This window comes from Dinoponera quadriceps, unplaced genomic scaffold (genome assembly GCF_001313825.1).
Source record: "Dinoponera quadriceps isolate SergipeBrazil2010 unplaced genomic scaffold, ASM131382v1 scaffold7732, whole genome shotgun sequence".
NCBI lineage: Eukaryota > Metazoa > Arthropoda > Insecta > Hymenoptera > Formicidae > Dinoponera > Dinoponera quadriceps.
The window spans coordinates 1,886-13,034 of NW_014561582.1; the positions used below are offsets into that span (position 1 = coordinate 1,886).

Here is an 11,149-nt window from a genome sequence, read left to right on the forward strand (position 1 = left end):
TTTGGGGGAACGCCGTCCGAACGGTCGATCTCGTATGAGAATTTTAAATAAATTCTCAACCACTAACGTTGAGAAAACAAGCGATATCAAAAACGCAAATAACATTACAGACGTGACATCAAATATCAAAGAACGCCGGTCACTCTTACGCTAACACGCAAATAATAATAATTTTCGCACGCTAATACAATCTTCGCAATACTCGCGCGCCCCGACAAGGTCGACGACTGGCGTACCGTCGAATGCGAGTATCGAAACGCTACCGTTTTCTAGCGCAAATTTTGTTCATTCGAAATCTGTTACTAAATTAACACACGCGATACCGAACTATGTCACGCGAAAAGGCTAATATGAAAGGATGCGAGTACAAAAACACTATATTGCACGAGAACGTGAAGGACACGACATACGCGACTAAACGCGATAAACCAATACTCTCGGCCGGCAAGGAAACGATTCAAGTCGAATGCGAGAATTAAAATGGAAATGCGTATAATGTTGTAAACTTGTACTAAAGATTTTCTTTTCGCGATTTTCAAATGTCACCGTCGTGCACGGTCGAAGGAATCTCTTTTTTATGTTCGGCCGCTTCTCTTGCGGTCATTAATTCAGGCAGGATTAATTCCTCGTTCGCGAATTTTGCATAATGGTGACTATCTTTTCTATCAAATTAATCCCTTCTATCAGCACACAATTGGATGTACAAGACATACCGAATACTCTATATATTTTATATATTTAGGCTTTTAAAGTTAAGTGATTCATCCTATATTATTATAAATTATTATTATAATAAATTATTATTATTATAAATATTAATAATATATTTTTATAGGAACAGTAAAATGACGATAATTACGAATAATTGGATTTTTTATATCATCGTTGTTTTGATGGTGATGCTAATGACGACATATCTTTATATGACTCGCAATTTTAATTACTGGAGAAAAAGGGGCATTTTCGAAATAAAACCAGTGCTATTTGCAGGCAATTTCGCACAGTGTTTGTTTCTAAAAAAACCCTGGTTTTGTTATGAGAGACTTATACCAACAAATGAAAGAAGAACCTTATATGGGTTTTTACTTATTAGATGAGCCCTGTTTGTTACTGCGTAAGCCACAAGTAATAAGAGACATTTTAGTAAAAAATTTCAATTATTTCTGTGACCGAAGCACTTCACCAGATTCAAAAGATCGTTTAAGTAGTGCTTCATTGGCATTCATAAAAAATCCAGCTTGGAAGGTGTTAAAATCCACATTAACGCCGCTTTTTACTTTGAGAAAACTGAAGATAATGGTCGACTTGATGTTGAAATCCGCTGACAATCTGGACACGAATTTTGAATCTATGAGGGTTTAGAAGATATGTGCTTTTCTAAAACAAATAATCAAGTATAAAATGTCGAGACATAATATTACATAATTTGATTGTAAATATAAAAAAGTTGAAGAAAACTATTTGATTTTTATATGCGACTTAACATTTCATTAATGTCATTCGTTACATCAATCCTGTAAAAAATAATTAGCATAATTTCAATATATATCTGTGTGTTCCTTTATAATAATAATAATATAATTAGAGAATATTTGTTGACTCACGGAATAATTTGACATATTTGCTGGCAGGTGAAGGGCAAATGTTAGATGTAAAAGATATATTTGGTAAATTAGCAACCGACATGATCGGCAGTACCGTTTTCGGAATCGAAATGAATTCCTTGCTCGATTCGAACGCGGAGTTTCGAAAAATGGGCAAAGAGATTTTCAATTTTACCAGCAACCGAAGCTACGAGATGCTTGCTATGTTCTTTTATCCGAAGATAGCTCATTTGGCCGACACATATTTTTTCGGGAAGAAATCCTGTGCGTTTTTACGCAAAGCTTTCTGGGAAACGATCAACTATCGCATGAAATTTGGTCAGAATTGGTGATCTTATCGATATACTTATCGACTTCAAGAAAAACGTAACTGTGATATGGAAGGCTTCGGTAAGCAAAATGCAAGAAAGAATGATATCTTTCCCATAGCATGAGAAAAAATATCTTCGATTACGTTTGTCGCTTTTTTATGCATCCCAGAGTTGATGATTTCTAAAAAAAAAAATTGATTAATCAACTTGTATCTGATCGACAATTTTAAATTAGTAAGTTTTTAAATTATAGAAATTTTTAAATGTTAGATTTCGACTGGGATGATCTAATAGCGCGAGCTTTGATCTTTTTCACCGGCGGTTTCGAAACCACTTCAACGGCGATGTCTTTCGCGTTATATGAATTCGTATTGCATCCTGAAATTCAAAACAAACTTAGGAAAGAAATTCTCGATGCGTTTGACAACTTCAATTGAAAAGTCACATTCGATATGATACGTGGGAATATCATGTGGTATTGTTCTAATTATTTGATTTCGTCATTGTTAAGAATGATTTTATTGACAAATCAAACGAGAAAATTTTCAGTATTAATGTGTGAAATCACTATTTCGCTTAAAATTAAAACTGATTGTAACAAATATTATATCTTCATTGTCAGGTTGGTTCGCTACCGTATCTCGACATGGTGATCTCCGAAATTTTGAGGAAGTATCCTGTAATGCCGTTTATAGATCGCCAGACAGTGAAGACGTATCAAATGCCGAACTCCAACCTCCTTATTGAGAAGGGTACGCGAATTTTCATCTCGTTATTGGGTATACACTACGATCCTCAATATTTTCCCGATCCCGAGAAATTCGATCCGAAACGATTCAGCCAGGGGAGCAGATCCAACATACCGACTTATGCATACATGCCATTTGGAAAAGGTCCTCACATGTGTATAGGTGAGGATTTGAACTTTTAATATTCACGAACTAATAAGCACTCTGTGATGATTGCAAGATTTAACATCTTCCATACTATGAATTTCATGTAGATCTCGTGATTATGAAATTTATATTTGGTTTAATTTTCGGACTGATGCCGTCTTGTGAGTTTGTTTCCGACGTTTCGTGAACGTTTTATTTCGCTTCATTAGAAAGACAAACGACTTGAAACTTTTCTTTATATTTTTGTATGATATTTTATTAAATTGTATTAAATTTTATATTTTATATATCTTCTTATAATCGATTTTTATGTTCGTTTATCATAAAGAATATATCGAAATATCTCGAAAAGATTGTTCTTAGCAACTTCAGACAAGAGAAAGAGAAACTTTCTTTTTTAGAAAATTTCAAAATTACAATGGTGAGGACAGAATGAACAAATCCTCGTAAAAAATAACCGAATAAAAAAATTAATTTCTGTCACACTATATGTTAGTTTTTATCACGTGACCATTAACACAATTGTTTTTTATTCACTTGTCACTCGAACTGCACCGTTGTCATCTGCAGTCACTGCAATGATCAACTAGGTTGATCGCAAAAAGCATTTAAGTCTCCTCAATGCCCAGTGAAAAATCCATCGGTTTACCCAACTCCCTAATAGCTTGCGAATTGTTTATTAGAATCTTTTATGTAGATCCAGTACACATACAGTCTTTTAATCTTGTGGAACTTTAGTTTATCCGTTATCAGGTTACGTGCTAGTGTGTTCGGGTGCTCAGTTAATCGTTTCCGGTAATGTCCGCTATGTGTGCGCATTTAATCTGTCACCGTCGGCATGTGGAGATGAGAGCAGTAGAGGAAACGATTGCTAACATGCCAAAGGATGTTTAACAGTGTCCTTATAGTTTTTTTTGGAATCTTTCCAAAACGTCTATGTTAAAGTTACTTGCTGTTCCTTGTAGTTGGATGCCATAAGTCCAAATGATAGTATCGCTTTATATTAGTATTTTAGATTTTGCCGACATATTAGATCGTCTACCTATGAACCAATACATGTTTCGGACCTTAGTGTCTAGTTGTTTTATTTTAGTCCATATGTGTTTGTGCCAGGTCAATTTAGAGTCCAGATGGAGCCCGAGATATCTGACTACGTTGGTTTGGAGGTGAAGTTGTCGTTCGGCCGTATTGGTAGATTTGTTTCTTGAAGTAAAGTGAAAGTTACATGTGCAAACTTATTTTCGTTCACTTTTATTCTCCACTTTTTAAACCATGTATCTATGAGTCCAATGTTATCTTGAAGTAGTTGAGAAGCAGTACGTGGGTTTTTGTGTATAGCTAGTAACGCAGCGGCATCAGCGTAGGTTCCGATTGTTATATTATGCTTAATGAGTAGATCCATAGTGTATAAAAGATATAGCACTGGACCCAGTACGCTACCTTGAGGGATGCCGGAGTTTAGAAGTTTCGTTGTGTAACTTTATTTCGTAATATCTATCTGTTACATATGATTTGAATATATTGAAGTACGTATGTAGCAGGTATTTTTTTATTTCATATAATAATCCAGTTTGCCAGACCTTGTCAAAAACCTAGCTAATGTCTAGAAAGGCGGCAGAACAGTATAGCTTCTTCTCCAATGCGGTGGATATTATGTTGACAATTCTATGTGCTTGATCTACAGTTCCGTGAAGTTGTCGGAATCCAAATTGGTGGTCGGGGATAATTGTTTCCAGGTAGGGCTTAAGACGAGTAAGTAGAATTTGCTCAAAGACTTTTGAAAGGATTGGGAGTAGACTTATAGGCCTGTAGGATCCGGTCTCATTTGCCGGTTTCCTAGGCTTAAGTATGTCTATGATCTGCGCAATTTTCCATTGACCCGAATAACAGTCCGTAGTATAGCGTTCAGTATGTGAGTAATAAGAATAACAGCTTTTTTGGGGAGTTTTCTTAGCATTTTCCTTGAAATCAAGTCATATCCGAGAGCTTTTTTGGTGTTTAGAGATTTAATAACTTTCCCAGTTTCCTCAGGGGACGCACTCTTAATAGGCAATGACAATTGATGAATGGAGTCAAGATAATCTTGCAGTTTATTGGTTTCTAAAGAATCCCCGTTTGCTTGAAATGGAGTGAATATTTTCGAAAGATGTTCAGCGAATAAAGTTGCTTTCTTTGCCTCATTTCTCTGCCCATTCTCCATTAGATTTTTTCAGCGGCAGTATTGGTTGTTTTGGCTGTTTAAATCTTTTAGCTGCTTTCTAGTAGTAATCACTATTTTTGTGTGGGGACAGAACTTGTAAGTAGTGTTGCAGAGTTTCATTTTTAAGTGCATTAATTAATGAAGTCAGGTGTCTAGAGCATTTATTTAAGATCTTCTTGAAGTGAGTATTACGTGTATAATGCTACATTCTACGTTGCTTCTTGCATTCGGAGATTTCTTCTTTTATCAGGAGAGAATATTGATTTGAGGTTGGCTCCTAATATGTTGGGAAAGATGTGGATTTCCAAACAGCATTTTGTATTTTTGAATTTAGGTGTTCTACTGCTAGTTCTATGTCGGTCTGAATTATCAACGGTAGGTTCTGTTTAATTCTGTCTTCAATGGTTTTTTTATATTTGTTCTAATTTTTATACTTGTTCGACAAGATTGGTCCTGGTGATTTAAGGATAATATCCCTACTTAAGGTGAATATTATGGGTGAATAGTCAGAGGATAAATCCGTAACGGCTTCAATATATAGGCAGGTCGTCGCAGTGCCTTTCGTTACGAAGAAGTCTAGAAGATCCGGTATTTTATTGGGATCTGTAGGCCAATAGGTTGGCTTGTGGATACACTTTGAAGGTTGTTATCCGTTAAGGCGGCATTTAGTTGTCTACTTCTGGGAGTTGTTCTTAAGACGTGAGCCCTAGATTGGGTGCTTAGCGTTTCAATCCCCTCCCGCGATGAATTTGTCCTAAGGTTTTAAAAAAATTGTGGAAAAGTTTTTTGCTAATTGTATATCTTGGTGGACAATACACAGCGGGTATTGTTATTGGTCCATTTCGGGAGGAAACCACAACGCTGGTTGCTTGGATGTGCTCCTGTTGTTGTTTTTCTACTTCGTAATGTGCAATTTTTTCTTTGATAAGTACTGCTGTACTTTCGTGTAAAATGCTAAAGGAGTGATAAGTTAGATAAGTAACTTTGCCGGGTATTTAAAAAAAATTTTTGTTAGTATATCTAGTTTCGGCAATTAGTATAATGTCTTCAATCTTATATGACGCAATGTACGTTATGAGTTCTTGCCTTCTAAGAGACAAGCCGTTTGTATTTCATTGGAAAATTCTTAAGCCATTGTTACTTGCAGAGTTTTGCTTAGCTATTAGATCCATGAAACGATCCAACATTTTGTCAATCATTCTTTCAATTGTTGATTCGGATCTTTCCAGCATACTTTGTATAATATTTGGTATGTTATGGTCTGTGAGTGAGCCATTGTTGTTATCATGATTTGACGTGTCTCTGTGTATTTTACTCTTAACGGCATTTTCATAACCAGATTTCATAGAGGTATCATTGGTTACGTGGGGTAGTAATTGGTTGTTATTAGGGTTAAATGATGTATATTTTGATTTTTATATTTTCCAGTTTCCATTGGATTTGTTACTTGTTCCTTTTTAAAGAGTTTGGATTAAAGATTCGGTCATTTTATTCTTTGTACTTTGTACACACTTTCTAGCTAGTTGGATGAGTTCCTTGGCAGTTATCACAAGTAGCTAGGGTATTTGGAGTTTTAATGCACGAGGCGGTTGGATAATTACCACATTTGACGCAGCGAAAAGTTTTGTGGCACATGTTTTTAGTATGTCCGAATCATTAACATCTCTTGCATTGAACGTCTTCTTTTTCTTTATGGATATGTTTTCGAAGTGAACAATTTGATGGTCCAGTTTCTTAATTTCGTATATGTCTTGTTATTTGACTTCGGCTCGAGATCATCAAAATAAAGGAGCAGAGGGTCTTTAATTAACCTATGACGTTGTTCGTGATATTTCTGATTTCATGGCCAGACCTTTCAATTTGTCCTTTTATCGTTGGTTTATCTTCGGAAGCATGCACTCCTCTGAGTACCACTCTAAAGGCTTTCATGCTTCAATTGATAAGAATAATGGTTGATATTTAATTTGATGAAATTATCCTTAAATTGTTTATTAGTTTCTATGTCCACAGGTATTATTTTTACAATGTGCCCAAATGTAAGAGTTGTCATAGTGTATTTTTCTTTGTCGATAATAATTTTGTTTAGTGTTTGTCTTAGTTCACGTGTTTGATTCACTCCGGTAACAAATATTGGTTCTGATTCGGGAAAAGGAACGTGCTCTGATGTTGTATCTTGGTTTGAGTTATTCAGAATTTGAAACCGGATTTGAATATGCACGGCGTATTGATTTTTCCCTGTTTTATTGCGTTTTTCGTCAAAAGGGAATTACCCGCTTCTTTTTCATTTATTTTTGAGCGTTTCTTCATTCTGTCATAGATTGTTTGTATTTGGTATTTTCTCGTGTGTAGGCGATTGAATTACAATATTCATATCGCGGTCATTTAAGGGCAGTACACCAAGAAAGTTGCTTCTTGGTTTCGGATTCCTTGGGAGTAGATTGTTAACCCTTTGCACTAGAGGCCTTTTTCGCTTGCACGAACCAGCAACTCGAGACTATTTCGGCTAAATTAGGAAACCATTTTACAGATACTTTAAAATCATTTATACTCAAACAAACGTATACAAATAATAAAATTTCATCAATTCATTTATTTTTATATTGAATACTACAAAATTTGGTAAATATTATACTCTGTAATTAGTTTTCGTGTGATATTTCGTAAAACAATGCCCAAAATGCATCCTAGGCTGCCTCCTCCTAGGTAGCAGCGCCGCTCGAGTTGACGCTTTAAATCGGCCGGGCGCCGTATCGGCGCCGCTCGAGTGCAAAGGGTTAATTCTATGTTAATTTTTCTTCTCTTCTTTCTTCTGTAGAATTATGTGGTTGAGAATTCCTTTCAGGTACATCTTTCATTTTACTATTACAAAACAATGGTTGCCCTTCCGCCTCCACCTCCCCAGAATCCTTGTGACCGACCTCATTGGAGGGTGGATTTTCCGAAATGGTGTCCGGGCTATCACTTGGGATAGTATCCATTTCTGTTCTGTACATTGCATGCAATGACTTGTTGCTGGTTTTGGTCCACCCCGGGATATTTTATTTCTCTGATACCCTCCGGCAAGCCGGTAAGCATTTCCCTATCTGCTACCTGGGGAAGCGATGGGGAACCAACAATCCCGCACGGGGTTAAAACAATCTTTCTGAGAAATTTTGTTGAAGTTTAGATGCGACGGAAAAATATTCCAGTTTTAAAACATCTCAGAATATTTTGACATAAAATTAATATATTGCTGTATATGTTATCATCTAGACGAATAGTGAGAATATTTTCTGTCGTGTCCGGGGGCGGTCGGGTGCGTTTTGTTGTTCAAGAGTAGGTGGTTCGGGCGGACAGGTGCTGGTTTAGAGAGACAAGTAGTAAATAAAGAATGGATTATTTTATACGTGGTTATAATGATTTCTGTGTCGGAAATGGACCATGTCTTTTACTTGCTCCGGGTAAGTTCGTGATAGCGCGAGGCGTTCGGTACGCAAGATATATGGTGGTGCGGAGTAAGAGTAACGGAGCCGGCCCGAAGAGTCGGCACTAATCATATACGAGGGTGGTCCCTGAAGTACCCGATCTGACCTAGAGATGGCGGTAGTTGTTTGAAAAATATCACTGTATTAGAAAGTACACAATCTAGAAAGCATATGTTTTAAGTTTGAAGACGCCACGTTGTTTAGTATTTGTTTGGCAGCCATCAATAGTGAACGTTTTCAGTGAATTTGTGAAAATGGAGAAAATTGGTCATCGTTATGTGATACAATACTTTTATTTGAAAGGCCTCAGCCCAATCAGTATAAAAGCTGAACTAGATTCTACTCTGAGTGAATCTGCTCCTTCGTTTACAATAGTAAAATAGTGGGTAGCAGAGTTTAAACGAGGCCGTACGAGCTGCCAAGACGAGCATCGCAGTGGTCGACCAAATGAGGTGACGATTTCTTCACCAGAAATGGTGAAGAAAATCCACAAAGCAGTACTGGATGATCGTCGACTGAAAGTGCGCGAGCTAGCAGACATAGTAGGCGTTTCAAAAAGTGCGGTACATCGCATATTATCTGAAAATTTGCACATGAGAAAGTTGTGTGCAAGATGGGTGCCGCGTTTGCTCACACTCGAGCAAAAACAGTGTCGTGAAGATGTTTCAATTGAGTGTTTAGCGAAGTTTCACAGCAACAAACGCCCCCTCGGATTATTTTTTGTTCCCAAACTTGAAAAAATGACTAAGTGGTCAAAGATTTTCCAACGATGAAAAAGTGATGTCGGCAGTTAATGGCTATTTTGAGGAGCAAGACAGTTCTTATTATAAAAAGGGTATCGAACTTATTGAACATCGCTGGGAAAGGTGTATAGAGCTGAAAGGAGATTATGTTGAAAAATAAATACATTTTTTTCCAAAATTTTTATGTTTTCTTTGTTGAGTCGGGTACTTCAGGGATCACCCTCGTAGTGTAACCAAATTGTCTCCATAAGGGGGGATGACTTAGTAACAATCAGGCCGGCACGTGCGGTCTACGAGCAAGTTCGTGTAATAGAATGTGCAACACAACTTTCTTGCAGCTTTCTTGCAGCGCGTTCATTTCCGCAGCGCGGTCGAAACGTCCTTGACGACGTTTCGGCAGCGCTAAAGATGATAAAATAATGCGTGATTATAACAATCCACATTTACAGGAATTTCTTCTCCACGTGACCAGATCGTGACACGTTGCTTATTTTTTTCATTTATATTCTTTCGAAAATTATAGAACATTTCACGATTTTGTTATGCATTTGTCCCGCAGGTTTACGTTTGGGACTTTTGCAGATAAAACTGGGGATCATAAAAATGTTGTGCCGATACTAGGTGACACCATGCGAGAAGATATTAATACCGATGACGTTTCACCAGAAAACTTCATCATTAGGTACGCAACATATGAATGGAGAATTGTATCTCAATATTCGCAAACTTAAGAAAAATTAAATAAATACCATCGTAGCATCAACACTGTTGAGTCCATGGTGTTAAATTATCCATGGTGTTAAATTATATAAATTATATTATTATGGTGTTAAGTATATTACAGTTTGAGTGACTTTTAATTATTCCTATAATCGCCACTGTTCCTACTAAATATGTCTTTAACTTAACTAAGATAATAATGTAAAATAATTTAACTGAAAAAATATATTAAATTTTATTTAATACATTTTGTAAGGCGATGCTGGTTATCGACATTAGGCCCGTTGTCGTCGGTTCCTCTTTTCTTTAAATTGCATGCATAGATTTGAAAATGCTTTTACAGTGTGAAAGTATGAATATTAAAGAAGGAAGCAGACTAAAAAGTTTTATCGAAAACGACAAAGAATTTTTAATTTACTATTGAAAATGCGGCACTGCGTCATATTTACGCTTCATATGAAAAACTCAGAGTTTATACATGGAAAATAACTAGCAAACTCTATGCAGGCAACTTTCAGAAACATTATAAGACTACCATTTCAGGATTTCAATAGATAGTTTAAACAAAAAACGGAACTGACGAATAAACGACATGTAATACGGATCATCCGTAAAAAAGACTTGATCTTTAGTTCACGCACGACGTGGAAGTACGCGTTACATTTCGAGCTCAGCTCAGTGAACCGAGCGAGAGAAAAAAAAAGATGAGAAAGAGAGCGAAAGAGAAGAAAATAGTTCTTTCTATCATCTCACATTGACTCAGCTAGTGTGATCGAAGCCAATAATGCGATTTCTAATTCGGGAAAGCGTTACACCCTCCTTCTTCTAAATACCAAAGATGTTTGGTGACAACACGCACTATCGTATTTAATGGTGTAATGGTGTAGTGTGTGTATGTGTTACGAAGCTCGACCGCCGGGTTGCAGCACGACAGGCGAGATAGTCTCGTGCGCGCTGGACCTTCGCCGCCATAGCTAGTGGCGCACGCCGCGAAGCGGCGCGTCGCCCGGATGATCAGCCTGCAAGCGAGATACGTGTAGCGAGTCTTTTCGAGTGTGTGACTTTCGGGTCCTTGTTGGTGATAGCCCTTCCTGAGTACCTGCGTTCGGTGCGGATCACCGTTCGTTACGACTTAGTGTTAGCGCGAAGCTTGGAAACTCGTCTCTAGGCACAGGGTAAGCCGGGGAGTCTCGAATATTTACCTTCGGGGT

At 37.1% G+C, this 11,149-nt stretch overlaps 1 protein-coding gene across 1 annotated transcript; it reads left to right on the forward strand.

Annotated features, from left to right (window-relative positions):
- The first annotated feature begins 329 nt into the window (after window positions 1-329).
- On the forward strand, window positions 330-3,686 carry LOC106751001 (cytochrome P450 6l1-like). The gene is made up of 7 exons (XM_014631719.1): window positions 330-468; window positions 1,094-1,356; window positions 1,586-1,868; window positions 2,186-2,333; window positions 2,427-2,463; window positions 2,538-2,826; window positions 3,565-3,686. The coding sequence occupies exons 1-7, from the start codon at window positions 330-332 to the stop codon at window positions 3,684-3,686; spliced, it is 1,281 nt and encodes a 426-aa protein (XP_014487205.1).
- The last annotated feature ends 7,463 nt before the right edge of the window (window positions 3,687-11,149 follow it).

Bases quoted from the DNA above. Each gene is read 5' to 3' on its own strand.
- LOC106751001 (XM_014631719.1), top strand. From the start codon at position 330: ATGTCACGCGAAAAGGCTAATATGAAAGGATGCGAGTACAAAAACACT. The intron at 1,357-1,585 runs GTTTAGAAGATA...TAATATAATTAG, and splicing joins CGAATTTTGAATCTATGAGG to AGAATATTTGTTGACTCACG. The intron at 1,869-2,185 runs GTGCGTTTTTAC...TTTAAATGTTAG, and splicing joins TTTTTTCGGGAAGAAATCCT to ATTTCGACTGGGATGATCTA.